This window comes from Toxotes jaculatrix, chromosome 15, assembly GCF_017976425.1.
Source record: "Toxotes jaculatrix isolate fToxJac2 chromosome 15, fToxJac2.pri, whole genome shotgun sequence".
In the NCBI taxonomy this organism is placed as follows: Eukaryota; Metazoa; Chordata; class Actinopteri; family Toxotidae; genus Toxotes; species Toxotes jaculatrix.
In genome coordinates this window covers 10,567,356-10,588,322 of record NC_054408.1, presented here as the reverse complement: position 1 = coordinate 10,588,322, position 20,967 = coordinate 10,567,356, and the positions used below count along the sequence as shown (strand labels likewise).

The window sequence follows — 20,967 nt, the reverse complement described above, 5'->3', positions numbered from 1 at the left end:
AAACAACTTCATAGAAACCTCACCATAAAGCACATGTGTGCCCCATTACATAACAAACAGCAATCAGTCAACCAATAAGCAAACAGTCACAGTAAAAGATGGAAGATTTGGAGGGGACTTGGATGTGTGTGGTTTGTGAAAACAGGGAAGTGATGCTGGTTAATTATAAACACATGGGGCTCACCCAGCCACCTGCTACTTTCATCTCATACCTAAGAACTGATCATAATCATAATCACTCCTTTCAGTGCTCAGCTTGACAACAGGACTCACAGCAGGACTTCTTTTCAATTGCTCACGTGAACAATGATCCTCCATCCAGTGAGTATCAGTCATCTTTACTGATATAATGTACAGAATTAGAATAACATTCATATGTTGTGACATGTTAGATTTGATCAGAGGGGCTGTCAGCCACATTTTCTCTAGAAGGAGTTGAAAATGAAATGTTATCTGATACCAATACTTGGTTATATTATGAAGTAAACTGTGCTGTCCATTCCTTGCTCATTTTCTGTATTTTGTAAATAATACTGAACGCCCTGATGAATGTTTGGCACGTGAGTGTGTTTTCTTACATAACTGCCTGTGTTTCTGCACAGATGTGTGTGGCACTGCTGGCCCTATGGTGTTGTCTCTGCATATCGAGAGCTACCATTTTTTACCCCAAAACTCTGCCATGTGACGTTAGTAAGGCCAGCAATGGGAGTGAGGTGAAAGTGGACTGCACTGAGAGAAGCCTCAAAGAAATCCCTCGTGGCATCCCCAGAGACACCACCAATCTGACGCTCACTATCAACCATGTTCCTAGATTAAACTCCTCCTCCTTCCATGGTCTGGAGAACCTGACTGAGATTGACATGAGGTGTAACTGTGTGCCCATCAAAATCGGCCCCAAAGACCGAATGTGCACTCACAGTGTGACGATTGAGGAAAACACCTTTACCAGCCTGAGGAGTCTGCGTGCACTCTACCTAGATGGCAATCAGCTCAACAGTATACCTAAAGGCCTGCCTTCAAATTTGGTCCTGCTGAGTTTAGAAGTGAATCACATTTATAATATTTCTAAAGCAAACTTTTCCGAGCTCAAGAATGTTGAGATGCTTTACCTTGGTCAGAACTGCTATTATCGTAACCCCTGTAATAAGTCCTATGATATTATTAATGGTACATTTTCAGAGCTTTACAGTTTAACATTGTTATCTCTTAAATCAAATAACTTATCTTTCATTCCACCTCACCTACCCACAACTCTGAAGGAGTTGTATCTCTATAACAATAATATTCAGGAAGTCACTGATGAGGATTTCAAAAACTTAACCAACCTTGAGATTCTAGATATTAGTGGAAACTGTCCTCGATGTTACAATGCCCCTTTTCCATGCAAACCATGCCCAAATAATTCACCATTAAGAATTAGCACAATGGCTTTTAAAATGTTATCAAAACTAAAGACACTCCGCTTGCACAGCAACTCCCTGACATCTGTGCCATCTGAGTGGTTTACCAACACAACAGACCTGAGAGTGCTTGACCTCTCATCAAACTTTTTGGCAAGGGAGATAGGAGTCACCAAATTCCCAAATTTCCTGGGAACACTGGAGGAACTGGACCTTTCATTTAACTATGAGCTTCAGCGGTATCCTCAAACACTGAGACTGAGTTGTAGTTTCTCCTCTCTCAGATCCCTTAAAATTCTCAGACTAAAGGGTTTTGTGTTTCAGCAGCTAAAACCAGACAGTATCGCTCCATTAAAACCTCTCCCAAACCTGGAGGTTGTGGATCTGGGTACAAACTTTATCAAAATGACCAATCTTAGTATTCTGATGGAACTAAAAAGCTTTAAAATAATCAGTCTGTCTGACAACAAAATATCTTCCCCCTCTGATGGCCAAGATGCTGTTGGTTTCTCTGGAGGAGAGCCCTTGCACTGGTCTCCAATGTCAGCTGCTGCCCAGTACCAAAGTAAGGAAGTGAGAGAGATTCATTACTTCAGATATGATGAATATGCACGCAGCTGCAAATACAAAGACAAAGAACTTGGAGTTGTTACATCCTTTGTCAAAACAAACTGCAGTCAGTTTGGCAAAACCCTGGATGTGAGTAGAAACAACATATTCTTCTTGCATTCAAGATTCTTAAATCTCAGTGAGCTGAGATGCCTCAATCTGTCTGGAAATGCAATGAGCCAAAGTTTAAATGGCTCTGAATTCACCTATCTGACGAATTTACAATATCTGGACTTTTCATTCAATCGTCTGGACCTGCTCTACTCCACTGCATTTCAAGAGCTGAAAAGTCTGGTCGTCCTAGATATAAGTAATAATAACCATTATTTTGAATCTGAGGGCTTAACTCATATGCTTAATTTCACTAGGAATTTAAAGAATCTCAAGATATTGCTGATGAACCACAACAAGATTTCTACTTCCACTAACACAGAGCTTGAGAGTGAATCTATAGAGAGGTTAGAGTTCAGAGATAACCGGTTAGATATGTTGTGGAGAGACGGGGACACCAGATATGTCAATTACTTCAAGAAATTACTTAATCTGACTGTGCTTGACATCTCTAATAACAACCTCAATTTCATTCCAGACCAAGTGTTTACCAGTCTGCCTGACAAACTGTCTGAGCTCTACATCAAAAACAACAAACTAAAATCCTTTGTTTGGGAGAACCTACAATTTCTACACTCTTTGCGAGTCTTAGATCTCAGTGGAAACAGTTTAGAAACTGTTCCACACATGCTGTCAAACTGTACCAAATCCCTGAAGAAACTAATTTTACATAAAAACCAAATCCTAAAAATTGCACAAGATTTCCTCAAGGGTGCCTACAGCCTAAAATATCTGGATCTTAGTTTTAATCACATACAGCACATTGAAAAATCCAGCTTTCCGGATGATGTTGTTAATAAGATGGACATGCTGCTCCTGCACAAAAACAGATTCCTGTGCACTTGCAATGCCACTTGGTTTGTAACATGGCTCAACAGGACCAAAGTGACCATCCCCAGACTGGCCACAGACGTGACCTGTGCCGCACCAGGGGCACAAAGAGGTCACCCTGTAATCTCAGTGGACCTGCTGGCTTGCCAGCACAACTACCTGTCAATTATCCTCTACACCCTCATGACTTCCCTCATCCTCAGCTTCCTCACCCTGTCCATCTCCAGCCATCTCTTCCTGTGGGATGTCTGGTACATTTACCACTTCTGCAGGGCCAAGCTCAAAGGCTACAGCCGCCTGTACTCCCAGAGATCTGTCTATGATGCCTTTGTCATATATGATAAAGAGGATCCTGCTGTGTCAGAGTGGGTAATGAAGGAAATGTGCGTTCATCTGGAGAAGCGCGGAGACCATTGCCTTACATTATGTCTGGAGGAACGTGACTGGATCCCTGGGTGTCCCCTGATCGACAACCTCTCCCAGAGTATCCACAGGAGCAAGAGGACTGTGTTCATTCTCACCAACAAATATATTAAAAGCGGCAACTTTAAGACAGCTTTCTACATGGCCCACCAAAGGCTAATGGATGAAAAAAATGACGTTATCGTACTGATATTCCTTGAAAAAGTACCTTGCAATTCAAAGTACCTGAGATTGCGGAAGAGACTGTACAAGCGGTCTGTGCTGGAGTGGCCATCAAACCCTCAAGCACAGCCATACTTCTGGTTCAGCCTGAGAAGTGTATTAGCAACTGAAAGTCACAAACAGTACAACAATCTCTTCAAAGAGACACTGTAAATACAACAATATGCAGTACTACTTACTTCCCTCTTTTATTTTAGATTGTTCCACATGTTCTTCTGTTTATGAATTACAGTGTGTGAATATCCTGCCATTTAAATGTAAGCAAAAGAAGATTATTGCAACAATCACTAATGGTGTGCTAATTTTAAATTCTTATTTACTGGAACTGGCTGGCAGTCTCTGCTGTCTCCAAAGAAATAATTTCTATTTTGATTGAGATGGCAATGAAACTCCCAGCTCATTATGAAACAGGGAAATGAAACACATGTACTTCTTCATTTTACATGCAACTTTTACATGTGACTGACTGAATCTATCTTGTGTGAACCGACCAACTTGTTGCTTTTGTTTGATGACAGCATCATGTTTTTTTTTAAATATGTAGTTTATATTAAAAATGAAGAAAACAGAGATTAAGTAGGCTATTTGGGAGGCATATTTTCTATAGATAATTCATTTAAAATTTTACCTGAAAGTGGAACTTCACTTGTTTTCAAGGTTGTCATACCAGGATCATGAGGGATCAACACAATACATGCACAATGGTGAGTTTTACTCATACAAGTTTCTCTGTACTTTTTAAGATTTGCTCTTTGTATAGCAGAGGATAAATTTCATCAAACTTAATTAATCAGCATGAGTTATGGAGTTTCTAGTTACCTTCGTGTGTTTTAATTGGATGTTTCTGTAACATAATCTTTAATAATTTTGGGCTTCTTAGATTTTGTGCTAAGAACTTTACAACACTTCATAATACTTGGACTAACTCTGCATGAATTTATTTGACTCCAAAAATTTGGACTTTTCATTTTATTCATTGAAAACTGTTTTGCATTTTTGATAGTGTTGTACAGTAAATACAGCTCATTAAAGTTTCCTCACACTTGTGTGGGGAAAAAATGATTCTCTATATCTTTATTTTTCTATTCAACTTTTTAAAGAGGAACACTTAACCCTAGCAATACCTCTGTGGGATTGTGAATAATCACCCACAAGAGTGCTCCTAGTGAATACTAGGCCACAACTGTTAACCCATTAGTGGAACCCTTGTGAATACAAACTTGTGTAGTCCAGCTAACATTGTTTAAAGCCACAGAACTTTATTTTAAATTCTAGTGGAGAGCCCAGAGATTCAAAAGATACCCAGTGTGTTGGTCTGAAGTGTGTCTAAAATGTTTCAGAAGAAGGTTATTTATAATGCTGACAAAATACCAAGAGCAGCTTTTCCAGCGAATGCTATTTCACTTACAAACTACTGCCACCTGTTGGATACAGGTGGTGCCATTCTGAAAACCAATTAAATACTTAAAGGACACATTCACAATTTTTCAAATGTGTCAAAAACAATAATCAAGTACACATATGAACATTGAAACTGGTTTTGCTTGCTGTAATCATTCCTCCTGTGGATACTGTTCAGACTGTAACTTCTGAAAAATATCCATTTGATGTGACTAACTCAGACTGTTGAAGCCTTTGTCTTTGGAATACAGCCTTGCGGACTTTGGAATACAGTTTTGCAAATACTCTACAGGTCGAAAGTTTTAGAACTCCCCAAATGGTACAAAGGTAAGTGGTAAACTGCCCAGGCTAAAAGGAAAGTAGTTTATGTCACCAAAAAAAAAAAAAAAAAATCAAGTTAATTTCATCAAAAACAGGTCTTTTTCAGGGATTAAGAAATTGGTTAACTTGCAGCTTTCCCGAAGCAATGAAGGTAAATTGTGCCTTGAACATTAAGGCAAACAATTCCTACATACAAAGGCAGTGTTGGAACAAACTGTTACCATACCATCTGACACATTAGTAGGACAATATTCTACTGCAGGGAGTAGTTCTGTATACTTCTATCTGAATGGTGAGAAAAAGGCAAGTAACAAAGGAAGAGAGACTGGGTGGCCAGGGCTTCATCTTAGAGATAATGACCCAAAACAAAAGAGGAAAAGAACCAGACGGTGGCTTCCCATAGTGGAAGACCAGCACATTTGCCAGACTTCAACCACACTGAGCTGGTTTGGGGTGAAAAGGACAGAAGGTGAAAGCAAAGCAACACATTAGTGGGAACTTCGGCAACGTCCTGCAAAAACAGGAGGGATGACTACAGCATGCTAAAACTGATTCAAAGTTCATATGAACACATGACTATTGCTTTCCGACAAGAAAAATGTGAGCCAATCCTTTAACATAACACAAAATGTATGATATACTGTATTACAAGTTACTTCATGTGACAAATTTTATTGTTTATCTGCAGACAGTCACGTGTTGGATGCACTTGCTGCTGTTCTGTCTGTATTGCCATTATGAGATCCAGCCTGGTGCATGTAAACCTGCGTGGATGTCGCCACAGTTCCCTTGTGATGTCAAGGCCTACAATACTTCTGTGGTCATGTTTGACTGTAAAGGACGTCATCTGCATAGAGTACCTCCTGGGATAACTGGAAATGCAACTGAGCTCGATCTATCAGAAAATTACATTAAGAACATTTCAGTGGATTCATTTTCTAATCTGCTGAATCTGACTAAACTCAATCTCAACTGGGCCAACAAGAACAAAGTTGTGAGCATTGATGCACATGCTTTCAAAAATCTGACACGACTGAATCATCTGAAACTGACTGGCAATTGTCTGAGCGAAATTCCCAGAAATCTCCCTCTCACTGTGGAAATCCTTGACCTGAACAATAACAAGATTTTGTTGGATAACTTGAGGCTTGCCGGCTTAACAAACGTGACACACCTGTGGTTATCCAAAAACTGCTACACGTGGAATCCTTGTTGGAAATCTGTGACTGTGACAGAAGGCAGTTTTGCAGTTATGACCAAACTGCAGGGTCTGGATTTGTCCTTTAACAACTTAACCAGTGTTCCTAAAGGATTGCCTCAGTCATTAAGACTGTTAAAGCTGGGTTCTAACAAAATAGAGTACATAGCTAAAGATGATTTCCTTGGGTTACATGATTTAAAAATCCTAAAAATACAAGGAAACTGTCCAAGATGTCAAAATGCCCCATATCCCTGTGTCCCTTGCCAAAACGTGTCTCTTGACATCCATCCTTATGCATTTCATAATCTTACACAGCTTGAGACACTGCACCTGGGAGGAAACTCACTGCATTACCTGAATCCTTCCTGGTTTGAGAGGCTAAGCAAGATTAAACAATTGTTCCTGTCATTTAACTTCTTGATGAAAGCAATTACTGAGGAGGCAACCTTTCTAAGATACCTTCCCAGGCTAGAAAAGTTTGATCTCTCTTTCAACTTTGCTCTGAAGTCCTACCCTTCGTCATTAAATCTTTCACAAGAGTTTTCAAATCTTGTGTCGCTGAAAACTTTGCATTTGGAGGGTTTGGTCTTTCAGAATATTGGTCCAGGCACACTCAGATCTCTGTACGAGCTCAAAAATCTGTCTGCACTGAACTTAGGGACTAACTTCATTATTCACTCCGATTCCACCATATTCAGAAGGTTCCCCCGCCTGAAGATGATATACCTAGCAGAAAACCGGCTGTATCCCGTTCCAGAGGAAAATCCTCCTCATCCAAGGGATGGATACAATCAGAGGCCGGACCTTTCTATTTCACCTTTCATAAAATTCCATCCAAAAGACTTTGCTTACGAGATATCACACAGCCTTGTCAAGAAAGAATGCTTTGACTCTGGTCGAGTGTTAGTCCTCAGCTCAAATAATCTGTTCTTCATTTCACCAAAGCAATTCAATGGCTACGGAAATATTGCATGTCTCAACCTCTCGGGAAATGGATTTTCAGCAGCACTCAATGGCACAGAGTTCTCCTCACTGCCCAATCTGACATACCTGGACCTGTCATTCAATAAGATTGATCTGGCCTATGACAATGCCTTCAAAGAACTACAGAAACTACAAGTACTAGACCTCAGTCACAATGCACACTACTTTAAAGCATACGGGATAACCCATAATTTAAATTTTATAAAAAATCTGCCTGCTCTGAGAGTGCTGAACATGAGTCATAATGCCATTTCTACATTAACAACAAAACAGTTGCACAGCAATTCATTAACAGAACTTCAATTTACACATAATTATCTTGGGACTCTTTGGAAAGAAAGAGACGGCTCATACGTCAAGCTTTTTACTAGTCTTACTAATCTGACAATTTTAGATATATCCAAAAATAGCATTGCAAAGATTCCAGTTAAAGTTTATAAATATTTGCCCCGTAACCTAACCACACTACGCATAAGCAAAAACTTGCTCACTAACTTTGACTGGGACACACTCAAGTATTTCCATCAACTTCAAAAGTTAGACCTGAGCTTCAATTCTTTATCTGACGTGACGGGTATAAACTCATGCATCACTCAGACGTTGACTTTCCTTGACCTGAGTCATAACCACATTTTCCACTTGGACAGTGCATTTACAAAAGGCCTGACAAGCCTTAAAACTCTAAGCCTCAGCTACAACAAACTGACCACCATCAATCAATCGACCTTCCAGTCCAGACCTGATAATCAGATTCAGACTTTGTTCTTGCAGAAAAACCCATTCCAATGTACCTGCGATTCGTTAGATTTAATTCTGTGGATTGAAAAGAGTGATGTAAAAATCCCAAGACTGACCACTGAGGTGACATGTGACACACCAGAAAACCAGAAGGGTGTAGCACTGATATACTTTGACATTAACCAGTGTGTAAATGACAGTCAGGCATTCCTGATCTACATTCTCACAACTTCCTTCATTATTGCTTTTATGTTAGTGGCAACTGTTGCTCACTTATTTTACTGGGATGCTTCCTATGTAATACACTATATGAAAGCTAAGTTTAAGGAATATAGATCCTTGAACTCATCAGATAGTGTTTATGACGTTTTTGTGACTTATGACACAAGAGATCCACATGTCTCTGAGTGGGTGCTGAAAAATCTGCGAGTGAAACTGGAAGAGGAAGGAGAGAAGCATCTTCCTTTGTGTCTGGAGGAGAGGGACTGGCCCCCAGGAGTCCCGCTGGTGGACAACCTCACTCAGAGCATCCAATACAGTCGCAAGACCCTGTTTGTCTTAACGGAGGGCTATGTTAAGACCGGGGTTTTCAAGTTGGCGATGTATCTGGCCCATCAAAGACTTCTGGATGAAAATGTGGATGTGATTGTTCTGCTGATGCTGGAGCCTGTCCTGCAGCACTCTCACTTCCTGCACCTGAGGCGGAGGTTGTGCGGGCAAAGTGTTGTAGAGTGGCCAAGAACAGCAGCGGCAGAGCCATGGTTTTGGCAAAACCTGAGGAATGTCATCAGGGTAGACAATCAGGTGATGTACAACAGGACTTATTCAAAGTACTTCACCAGCAAGTGAACTGGGATAAAGATCAGTGATGACTCTCTGGGCATAATTTATACATTTATTATGTGGACAATAAAAATCTATCACTCTGCTTTTGACTTAATACAAGACAACTAAAGACATAATCCCGTGAGTTTTGCTGATACAGTTACAATGATACTGAATCTTGTAATTTGTGTGTGAATCCTGCAGTATATAAATAAATCAATTTCAAATCTGTGCCCATTTTGTACATGTAAATGTTTCAGTCTGTTATCTGGTCTGTATCTAACCTAGAAAATATTTTTAGGATCAACCTACCAAAGGGAAATGTACTGTATACACAAACACAATGCACTATAATTTATTTCTAGATTAAAAACAGAAAACTGGCAAGATTTATACATCCTAAAATGTCCAGAGTGGTAAAAATCAACATGAATCCACACTGCACGTCTGTCTACATACTTGAGTTTTCCATTGCATTGTGTGTCCTGTTATTACTTCGGTTGTCCGCATGATGTCGTCAGTGATTCAGTTTTAATAGGGCGCAAGTTAAACCTAAACTGAATGTCCCTCTCATGAACCATTTTGTAGCCTGCATGTTGTTGTTTGTGTTGTGCTTTGTAGCATAAACAAACACCTGGAATAACTCTGCGGATATCCAAAACTTCTGTGTGGAGAGGAGAAACTTAGCAGACTGATTTCACTCACCTAATCTGATACAGGTGGTCGCCGCTGACTAGACCCAGTCATTTTTGCTCAAACAAATGCCCAGATTTTTTTTTGCTAATCCCGCAATGTAGTTTAGGTGCACCCGGGCATCAATCGCCTGTAGAATGATGTTTGCTTTTTATCAGCCGAAAAGCAGAAATCTGTTTGCAGAAAAGCAGGGTTTAGACACAATGGGCGTGACGCGAGGGGATTATTTGCATACTGCGCAGTATTTATAGTGTGATTGAAGCCGGAGACATCACTCTGCTGCTGCGCCAATCACACCTTCGTCCTACTTCTTCTCCGAGTCAAAAGTCCGGTGAGTGTATTTCCATTTATGTTTCATCACACACACACACGCACACACGTTTATTTAACTTTAGCCTGACTGTTGAATGATTTTTTATTATTATTATTGGTCACGGTTTATGAGTTTATTACATTTTTCCTCGCCGTCTCACGTCGCCCTGGCTCAATATCAAACGGTGTCAGCTGCGCAAGATGCGTTAAAGCTAACAAAGCTAATGGACAGAAAGAGAAAATAGGACCCAGTGTGAACAAAGAGGCGCTTCAGAGTGAATGAAAAGCATAACGTCACGCTGTTGCATCGTGTCTGCGAAACCATATAAATGCTGCATGCAGTGCCGGTTTGCATAATGTATTTGGCTCAGCATGTTTAATCTAATATTCAGAACATGTGCTCTGCCTGCACTCTCTGATTTATTGTTCAGAGGGGGATTGGCATGAGTCGAAGCCAGTCTGCTCGCGGAGACTGCTTAAAAGGGCGGTGGTCCCTCAGCTGCACACATTCACTAAGTGACACAAAGCTTTTCTCAGATCAGACGCCAAGGGACGCAGGACGCGTTTTATACATGAACTTCATTATCCTTTTCAACCCTAGTTATTTTCACTTTTGTAAGTGACTGTGCAACTTCTTCGTTTAGAATTCTTATTTGGCCTATATGCTCAGGTGTGTTAACTGAACTCTACTGAAAGACTAACATAATCACAAAAGTCTCTGGTTTCTTGTTTTGTGCAGAGCCTCTGCAAACATGGCTGACAAACCTGACATCACAGAAGTCACAACCTTTGACAAGAGCAAGCTGAAGAAGACTGAGACTCAAGAGAAAAACACTCTGCCAACCAAAGAAAGTATGTGCTGGTCTCATATGAACTCAGAATATCCATCATATGTAACGGCTACGGTGGGCAACCTTTTAGAACTAATGATGCAAACTTTCTTCTTCCATTTGCAGCCATCGAACAGGAGAAGTCAGAGTCGTCATGAAGACCGGTCCTCCTGTGCCCTGTACATTCCACAAGCCTTGCCTTTCTCAACTTTTTCCAACATGTATTCCAAGTTCCAGTACTTATTTGACCAAACAATGGCTATACAACCACACCACTCGCTTGCCTAGATGTCCCTCTGTACAGTAAGGAAGTGTGGCGTAATTTCAGCATGGGTTCCTGGTCATCAGTTTTGCTGTGGCTGAATCTCAAGGTGTGTTATGAAACAACTGGGGGACTTACACTTCATGACTTGTAGCCCTACTCTGGCCACCTGTGAATGCTCACAAAGCTGTGTTTTTGTAAAAAAAAAATCTGGAATGCACAAGTTTGTTAAATATGCAAAATAAAAATAAAAAATGTAAATTGACTCTGTCCTTTTGATTTTACACTTTAGAATACTCTTACTATTCTTCACCCACCCTGTGCTATGAGAACACTTGAGTAACAAATTGCCTATCTTGGAGGACAATGTATTCCTAAATGTTCAATTGCTTCAAATGTTAACAGCAATCCTGGGTTTCACAGCACGTCAAATAATGGATCAAATTCAAAACAGAAGCTGTACAGCTTGTCTTAATTGATGTAAATAAACAAATCCATACACATAAGAGTTTACATTTTTTGACATACAACACTTTGCTGTTGAACCCATTGTCTTTTGTAAACAATATCCAAGTGGAAACTGATCTACACAGATGTACCTGCCAAAGTATTTGCACAGATCTTGGAATGACTATAGCTGAATATCCTAGGATGTCTCCATAACTTACTGCTTTAAACTCTTAGATTTGCCTCTGGAGTCAAATTAACCTTTGCCCCATTCTTCACAGTAAACAAACTCTCCCACCACAAACCCTCTTTACATTAGTCCAGCTTTGCAGCCCTATCTAGTCCTGTACAGTGCACTCAGTAGTTCCTTCCTTGCAGCTGCACCAGGCCCATGTTCAGCCAGCGCTGAGCAGGAGCACGTCTCCAGTCCCTCCCCGCTCTTCATCCAGCTGTAGCTACAGCAGCTTCCAACTGCGAAACTGCAAAGTGGCAATTTTGAGAACTTCTCATGCCTGAAAAGACACATCACATCTTCTTAAATGGATCACAGGTGCTGGATTAGGGAAGAGTTAGAAGAGTGTGTGTCTCAATTTAACTGATTTACCAAGCCAGACTTATTGATGTCCATTTGTATTTAAATTAGCAGCTGCAATGTTTGGAAATGATTAAAAATAATGCAGTAGTATAACATTGTATAAAGCTTATGACAGGTTGTGTTAGAAACCTACCCTACAGTATTACCTGTGTCTGCTGACAACTGGGTGTCCCCTGACACCCTGTGCTGTAATAAGAAGTGACAGGTACACACTGAACTGCTTTGCCTGAACTAGGCTGAGGCTGACTGTTGTAATCTGCCCTGAGGTCATGTGTGTTCATATACCTAAAAGACAGGAGCACTATAGCTTTTAACTGCTGGGTGAAACTGCAGACAGATCCACTGAGTACTTGACTTCAGCCTCTGTTTTTTTAAGAGCTTTTTGCTGTTAAGCTTTCTAAAAACTAATTTCAGAAAAGGAAACAAATATATGTGAGATGTAAAAAAAAAAATCTAATCTTATCTACTTTGATAAATGAATACACAAATTCAGTTTAATCTGTTTCTATCTGTTTAATCTGTTAGCAGAATTAAACAAAATCCCATTCAGAACTGTGATCATTCCATACTGTAGTGGAGTAAGTAGTGCTGAGAGCTTTGAGTTAACAAAAGACCTGATCTTGGTGACCTCATTGAATATGTAAACCACAGCATTGCAGAGGCTGCACTACTTATAGGATGTCAACAAGTAAAAAAAATTTAATATCTATTTAGAGAAGAAAAAAGAAAAAACCTTTTCTCCCTCATTCTGCTGAACAGAGGCAACAGCTGTATCGCATGTGGAGGGGGTGGGGGTTGTTACGTAACTAGAGTGTGTCTATAGACCATAACATCTGTGCTGAAACAACAACAATAGGCTCTGCTGAGGGACTGGCACAATTTCACATTCATCCTCTTTCCCACGAGGCTGTATTTAGTCTGAAGTCATTTTTTAGTACGGGAAAAGGGACATTAGTTTTTTTTTTTTTTTTTTTTTTCACCTTTTTAAGAAACACTAAATGGCCACACAATTTATACACTTAACACACATCTGTGATGCCAGCCCAAGTCTTCTAACATCCTTATGAGCAGTCTGGTCACACAACAGCTCCTTGTTGTCCTATAACAATGTGTGCTTTTGGGTGCACATTAGCCAGTATTACACATTATAAGACGCTAATGTCCCCTGTTACTCTCTACACACTTTGGTTGAACTGTTTAATATCAGTTCTACCCTCTTAGACTTGAGAGCAATGACAATATAGCTAAAGGGCACAGCATCTTCCTCAAGAATACTTCAAGGGAAGCTCAAACCTGATCCCTGAGTGGAGGGCAGAGCAATAACATAAATATTTACTGAGTTACCCCGTTTGGACTGTTGCTGCTTGAGGAGGTCATCATTCTATGATGGTGTTAGCCCATTCAAGAACTGATAACCGTCCATGAAAAGGCATGCAAATGGCACTGAAACAACACTAAGGGCTGATTGTGGTGCACTTGGCTTGAGGCACCACAGGGCCATCTGCCAGTGTTATGACAGGCACCCTCTGGACTGGCTGTGATTTGGACTTACTACAGCCCACTATGAAGAGCACAGATGCCTCAGACACTGCCTATGACTACATACGTAATGTGCTTTGAGAATGAGACCACAACGGAGCTTCTGCTGCCTACAAGGGGCTTATACTGTATTTCAACAATCACATTGTACTGTTAGCATAGCAAAGAGGCTGAGACGTAGCTTATGACACACAGGATGGTACAGCATAAGCAACGAATGTGAGATGTGGAAAAACAAATGACCATGCTGTAGTAGTAAATGAGTGAGTCACAATGTGGGAAGCCGTGTGAGACGATATGAGGAGAAAGGCTGATCAAGTCTTGTCTTGTTTGGTTTGATACAAGTTAAAAAAAACGCCAAACTACTTTGCTCATAATACATGAAATAAAATATTACTTAATAAACACCCCTGTATGTTAGCAGTAAAGTAATGTACCATCATAACCTCCCATTGTCTTCAAGAGGAAATGATACAGGAGTAAAAAAAAAAAAAAGCTTCTACAGGTTATTATTTTTACATGCAGGAGGAAGTGACAGGATCTCACAGCTGCTAGCGGCATGATCAGACTCATCTCTGTGCCTCTACTACTTCCTCATGTTCAGTCTAAAGCCTGAGCCCCCAGTCCATCTTTCTTCCGCTCTGTTTCCATGGTAGCAGTCATGAGACTTAGATTTTCACACATTATCAGACACTGCTGTTGTTCAAAGCTCTAAATCCATACAATTACTTTCAGTATAACATATCATACTGAAATCCAAACAACAAGACGAGAATCACTATATCAGTGCAATTGTTAGTGACTTCAGAAATTAGGATGTACTGCTACTTCTGTTTTGACACAGAATTTTCCTTGTCATATTATGATTAATGTTCTTCTACAGTACTTCACAATCTTTTGGTACTTTGCTTTTTCTTTTTAATATTAGTGTTAGTGCTCAAAATAAATGCAATACTCCAATGGTTTTTATCTAGGTGTGTTCTCAGTTGTTATGGGAAAACATATGTACATCGATTAAAATAAAGGCTTGTAGTCTTGTTGGGAATACTTGCAAGGTGAGGCAAAACAAGAGAAACTCATCTCCCCAGTGAACTATTGTCTTCTGGTCTGGTTCACACTGAGCAGGTCAACAGAATGCTTGACATTTGTTCGAACTGTCTACATGTCCAAGCCTGTTTCTCTTGCTTAGGCACAGCTTTGCATTTTTTAGGGGTATAGGTACGCAGCACAGCACTAATGTATACATTAGCCAGTGTGCTGAGCTCTAACAGGACAGCTAATGCATTATTGTGAATGAATCACAGCTACAGGATCCCTATTATTTAAATTCAAAATGATTTTCTCAGTTCCTCAGGAGATTAAAAAAATGAATCATTTTCTGTGGGAAAAGAAAAGCTTACGCTGAGCACTCAGTTTTTCTTGATTTATTTATTTTTTTGTTATTGTCAGCATGGACCAGGTGAACAGTGGAGCTCTCTTTTTAGAGTGGCACGATTGACTGTGAGGTATTATACATACTGTGAATTAGCACTGGGCATAACAAAAGACATGAGATAAATAATTCAACTGTTTATATATCAGGTCCGTTAAAAATAAAATCCTAATGGTACCAGATAGGTGTATCTAGTTCTAGTCATCTGTTTTGTCTAGTTATCTAGGATAGAATAACAGAATAGAGTAATAGCAGAATGACAGAATAATCACAAATATTCATAGACACATTAGGAAGAGAAATATGGCATTTTATGCAGCCTAAAAATCTAACACAGTCAAAATATATCTCAACTCTTATGAGCTCAGTCACAGTACTTCAGAGCATCAAACACACACTCACATTGATCCACTGTGTTAAATATGATCTAAGATCATAAAAATCTATCAGTATAATTGATGTATATGAGAAAGGTTTACTCCATTTTCACCATTATCCATAGGTATAATAAGATGCTGAAGCTAGGACAAAAATGTTCATTCATCTGTACAAGGAGGTTCAATGTCTTTATGTTCTTAATTCAGAGCGCGCCAAGGAAACAACAATTCATCTTTGTCTTCATTATCATACCCATGGTGGGAAAAAGCAGAGCTGCTATTGTGCGATAGGTAGACACAAAGGCTGGCCAGTGCAGTGACACACCATAATGGTTGCTGCGTGTTACAAAGACACTCCCAGAAATGTGCTTTGTGCTATACTTTTGTGGATTTGTGGTAGTGGGGACATATCTATCTATCTGCCCTACAAACGAATCACTTAGATGATAAAATGAGGTGCACAAATTTTTATCTGCGTGCAGATTTTGCTGGGGATCTAGTTATTCACAATTTAAAATAGTTGAAACCTTATTAACAGAACAAATACAAAGGCAGAGTAAATACAAAGACAGAGCTGCCTGACCTGTTCCTTATTCTATGAAAACTGTTAACCTTCAGTTAGAGTAGCTCCTCCTACTTAGTAGAGAAAGTACCTTGCATTTATAGTGTCAGTCCTACTGAATTACATAGCAAGGATAGCAGCCAAAAAGGCTTGTGGGTTATTATGTGAAACATAAGTACTCTTTAACTAAAGCAGATGTATAAAACACACACACACACACACACACACACACACACACACACACACACACACACACACACACACACACACACACACACACACACACACACACAGTGAGGAACAACTGGATGCACCAAAAATGTGAATCATAAAATCTCATCACAAATTCTCATAACATTTATAAAGCATCAGAGTGAGTGAGAGTCTGTCAAAATAACAAACAGGAGGCAGACAAAATGATGGAAATACCACAGGGAGAGGGATTTAAACCCAGAAGTATCTCCATCACAATCACAGACACTTGCTCAAAAAGCCAATTTGCAGGATTTGTCAGCTATAAAAGCAACGTGACAATCAGCAGTTAGCGTTTGCCAGAGGAGTATTAGACACAAAAACTGCAAAATTATTTAACAAGCCACCCAGGGGCCTTGACAACAAATGGTGAACACATACAAACTGTACTGAAAAGAGGAAGCTGAAGTTGAAACTGACTTGCAGTGAGGCAAGTAGCCAGAATTTTAGAAATACTGGGGCCAAGAGTCCAAATTCCTCGAGCATAACCCCCTCTACTTGAGAAATGTCTGAGTAGCCATAATTTTTTTTTTTTTTTTAAATCTCCAAACACAAAAAATGTACATTTTATTTCACTGTTTCTTAATCTCCCTTTAAAGTAAGTCATCTCTGAAATAAATACAAAACAGCATGGTTAAATCATCTCTACATGAACACACAGACATAAAGCTCAACGGCCTTACTAGGAAGTGAGAAAAGTTACAGGCTGAGTTAGACTAAGTCAACCTAATTCCAAGAAGAAAGAAGCTCACTGCTTCTTTGGTTTGCTGGACTATAGATTGTTGCAATCTGATTAGCGAGGCAGATGTGTCCCGGGTGCACTGAGAAAGATGCAGTGTTGTGTGATTCAATGTGACATGTGCATGCAACCTTACAGCTGCAAGAGTCACCCTGGTGTGCACAGTAGGTCGCAAGCTGTGAGCCTGGCAACCCAAATGCTCCAATTCAACACCAATGTGCCCATGCACACGCAGATGAATTCACAGTATTACAAGCTATAACTTTAGTACTATGCCATAAGGCACACATGCAGAATAATGAGAACAAGGTGAGAGTTTCAGCTTGTATCATAACAATGATCATGTGTGACAGAAGGACAGGAAGTGAGAGGAACGAGTGTGAAGTGAGATGCCAGCTTGCATGAGTTTAAAGGGGGAGACAGAATTTGTGTGGCAGTAATCATTTGATTTAAGTACTCGATGTGAGTGTTTTAGGTCGAGAGGCACAAACAGTGGGAGAAAATGCAGAGCTGGGACAAACAGTTGTACAAACGATGTATTTGACAAAGCAGTTTAGGAAAATACCTGACCTCTGCAGCTGAAAGTGTAAGAGACATTTAGAGAAAAAAAGGCACTTGAGATGAACCTTCAAGTGATATATTCATTAGGGAAGCAACTAATTGTGGTAAATCTGCATATTGTTTCAAATGTCTTTGTTCTCAAGATTAGTTCAAGGTGGACAAGTAGAAATGGGAAAAGCAAACGCTGAGGCGTACGTATTTGACGTAGGCAAACTTGATTTGTTCTTTCAGCTCACAGGCTGAGTAAGCGATCCTTTCACCCTGCAATGACTTACATATAAACAGCTTTATATAAATAAATTAACATGACCTCTACAGAGACACAGACATTAGATAGATGAATTAAGAGACAGAAAAGGTCTTTTTGCAGTGTAGTCTGAGAAATGCTGAGGGCTGTATGCACAGCAGGAAGCAAACTAGTTCCTTTTTGTGAAAGACCAAGTGTCTCTGTCTAGAGTTCAGACTTAAGTTCAGTTTTCAGCACAGAGCAGTAGGCTACACCACTTAGTACCTCCCTGAAGCACACAGCAGTGTGACACCTAAGCATTTAGACAGAAAATGACACACACAATAAAACAACCCTCCAGTTTTGTTTTGTCTCTACTTACAGGTTAGATTTCTAACAATATTCCCCATGAAAAATTAGGACAGGGCATTGATACATGACTGATGCGACTGTTGTTTTTGGACACAAAGAACCAAAGCTCTACTAATGATGTTGCTAGTTACGTCCTTTGGGCTTGTATTCATCATCATACCAGAGAGGGATAAAGCTCTTGACAAATCCTTACAGCTCCACTATGTGTCAACCTCTCCTCCTCCCACTTATGTAGTCACAGCGATGTTTCTCAAACCTACAGTATGGTTTACCCAACTGCTTATTACACTGTCTGCACAGGATTAGCAACGCTCTGAAATGATATATAACTTCCTGAGCACTTATAATATGCCATTTAATTTTTCAGAGCACTTGTGTTACTATTTGATACTGGTCCTGCAATAGCATGACAAAAACTATTATTATTATTATTCCTTAGTAAAAGTGAATCACGCACTATTATTGACAGGAAAATGTTATCATGCTCTGACTGTTAAACATCCTTTGCATCTCATCATGTTGCAATTTACAGGTGTATAGTATAGCAGCCTGTTTGTGAATTTGTGTGAACCCAGGAGTTTCAAAGGTGTGTAACAGGATGTGGTTAAAGAGCTGCAGTGCCTTACTGTAGAAACAAAACTCCACAGTTAAACCAACTGTGCTGGTGGACTTACATCTCAACAGTATTTAAATACAGCTGAAGATTCTGCTGACCAGATTCCTAACTGCTGAACTTGTAATTCTTGTTCATACGCAGGTCAGGAAGACAAAAGGAACTTGTTCATCATTTTACACAGGGTGTAGGTAAAGAAAGAGGCGTGTGTAGAGACTTAAATTCACTTACAATGATGTCATCAGGATTTTAAAGTGTGCGCCAAGATTTTACTCTCACTGCTTGTTCTATGATCACCAGCGTAAATGTCAGGCAGTGGTAAAGAACATTATGTGCTAACTGTGCAGTGTACAGAGATCCTCCCAAAAGCTACACACATTATACTTGTCACATGTGAAACTTTTTCTTTGGAAGAAGTCTGTTTGTATGTATGAAAATAGATGATGATAAATTGTATTTTACCTGACATATATCCGATTGTGTGTCAAGTATATGTTTTGTTTTTGTACAAGCATAAACAATTCCTGCATGATGAGTGTATTAAATTATTTTAATGTTTGATTTTTATTTTTATTTTATGCTAGCATGGTCCAGAATAAGGGGAACTTGAACTGGAGAGCTCTTCAAGCAGAAACACACTAAACCTGGTGGAGTTAGACAACTTGATGGAACCCGTCTGAGGAATGTGCTTTGCTATCAGTGCTCCTATAGCGCTGGTTACATACAGCATGTCTCAACTGGATGTAAAGCAGGATTTACATGTTGATCTTTACATTTGTGATAAAGCCTTAAACGTACACACAGAACTCACATTCCATCTAATGCAAGTTCTGTGCCCATGTCTGCAGTAGTCTAAAAAACTTGTTGTGAAACAAAGCCACTAAGATTTGCTCTGAGAATGGTTTAATCTCCCCTTGATTAATGTGGATAAGCACTTAGAGAGCACTTATGTTTGTGTTCACAGCTCAAAGTGAGTCTATGGAAGTCGTCAAGACAGAGTATGGGCCAGAGTTTTTGAACTGGTACTTCAGACTTCTGCTATTTATGACATTTTCTCTCTTCCTTTTGTTTGCGGGCAGTTTCCATTTCATGCTGTGCACTGCTACAGAGGAACCTGTAGGTGTAGCATACAAGCCTCATTCTTGTCTGTCAGGACCTCAAACACCATGCAAATATGAATCAAGCAGAACTTGCATGCTTAGTTACTTAATTGTTTGTAAATAAATAACACACCCACATGGAATGTATGTATAAAAACACCAAACCATGCATATACTCCTCTCACATCTAAAGAGTTTTTTTGTTTTTTTTTTAATTTAAGTAAGTCTAAAATGTCATGGTCGTAGAAGGCTTTTTTTTCTTTTCTTTTTTTTTAGCTTTATCCCTGTCTTTTGAGTGTCCCTGCAGCAACAGCTACAAAACTCATTATAACTAGGAACAGGAAATGAAATCTGGCTGTTTCATTTTCATAGACTTTTGCTGATAACCACACAAGTCTGTAATAACTGCACAGCCATTTTTTAAATGTATTTCCAGGAGCCTATAATCCTTAAAACAGTGCAACGAAAATTAAAGCTCTTGTGCGCAGACATGGTAAGAAGTAAAAGTGATACTGCAGCATGTCTTATCCTGTTAGGCATGCAGTTTACATGATCACTGCACTAAGGCGAGGTGGGCTCTCTTCTTAGGGTACATAGTTGTGTAATTATACCCACCATGAACTTCTCCTCTTAAGAAGAATAAAGGGCAGTTTTAAACTCTAACCTTTAGGGTCATGCCAGTTTAAAAGGTTAAATGGTAAACTGAACCTCTACAGACATCAAAGAACAATACAAATTTCAGCTACTGAACAATTACAGCTTCATTATCACAGTAACATGTTCCTTTAATTGTAGCTTTGATAATAGCAGCATGGAAAATGCACATTTCCATACTACAGTTGCATGAATTTGTATGTTTTGTGTTACACCTAAAAACAAACTATAGTTTTAACTACTTTAACTGTACCAGGTATCAACATAACTAGTATACAGCACACATAATGAGTAAAGCAAGACGGCCTTAGTGATTTAAAAAAAAAAAAAAAAAG

The 20,967-nt window shown here is 39.5% G+C and overlaps 3 protein-coding genes and 1 long non-coding RNA gene across 5 annotated transcripts in view; 3 read left to right on the top strand and 1 right to left on the bottom strand.

Moving 5' to 3' along the window:
* Positions 1 to 20,967, bottom strand: part of LOC121194518 — a 54,375-nt gene that overhangs the window by 18,355 nt on the left and 15,053 nt on the right. The window contains exon 5 of one of the 2 annotated variants that reach the window (XR_005895388.1): positions 8,944 to 9,015. The exons of the other annotated variant lie outside the window; for it this stretch is intronic. This is a non-coding gene — a long non-coding RNA (uncharacterized LOC121194518). Of the gene's footprint in view, positions 1 to 8,943; positions 9,016 to 20,967 lie in introns of those variants that run through there. 2 annotated transcript variants of the gene reach the window in all.
* tlr7 (toll-like receptor 7) lies at positions 251 to 3,966 on the top strand. Its single transcript, XM_041057433.1, has 2 exons — positions 251 to 321; positions 603 to 3,966. Exons 1-2 carry the CDS (start codon positions 307 to 309, stop codon positions 3,747 to 3,749), a joined length of 3,162 nt encoding a protein of 1,053 aa, XP_040913367.1. The 5' UTR covers positions 251 to 306; the 3' UTR covers positions 3,750 to 3,966.
* LOC121194512 (toll-like receptor 8) lies at positions 4,132 to 9,291 on the top strand. Its single transcript, XM_041057434.1, has 2 exons — positions 4,132 to 4,300; positions 6,007 to 9,291. The coding sequence occupies exons 1-2, from the start codon at positions 4,271 to 4,273 to the stop codon at positions 9,088 to 9,090; spliced, it is 3,114 nt and encodes a 1,037-aa protein (XP_040913368.1). The 5' UTR covers positions 4,132 to 4,270; the 3' UTR covers positions 9,091 to 9,291.
* tmsb4x (thymosin beta 4 X-linked) lies at positions 9,934 to 11,424 on the top strand. The gene is made up of 3 exons (XM_041057439.1): positions 9,934 to 10,090; positions 10,811 to 10,923; positions 11,028 to 11,424. The coding sequence occupies exons 2-3, from the start codon at positions 10,824 to 10,826 to the stop codon at positions 11,057 to 11,059; spliced, it is 132 nt and encodes a 43-aa protein (XP_040913373.1). The 5' UTR covers positions 9,934 to 10,090; positions 10,811 to 10,823; the 3' UTR covers positions 11,060 to 11,424.

Coding starts and splice junctions, on each gene's coding strand:
- LOC121194512 (XM_041057434.1), top strand. CDS start 4,271: ATGAGGGATCAACACAATACATGCACAATG. Junction 4,301..6,006: donor AACACAATACATGCACAATG/GTGAGTTTTACT, acceptor GTTTATCTGCAG/ACAGTCACGTGTTGGATGCA.
- tmsb4x (XM_041057439.1), top strand. CDS start 10,824: ATGGCTGACAAACCTGACATCACAGAAGTCACAACCTTTGACAAGAGC. Junction 10,924..11,027: donor CACTCTGCCAACCAAAGAAA/GTATGTGCTGGT, acceptor TTCCATTTGCAG/CCATCGAACAGGAGAAGTCA.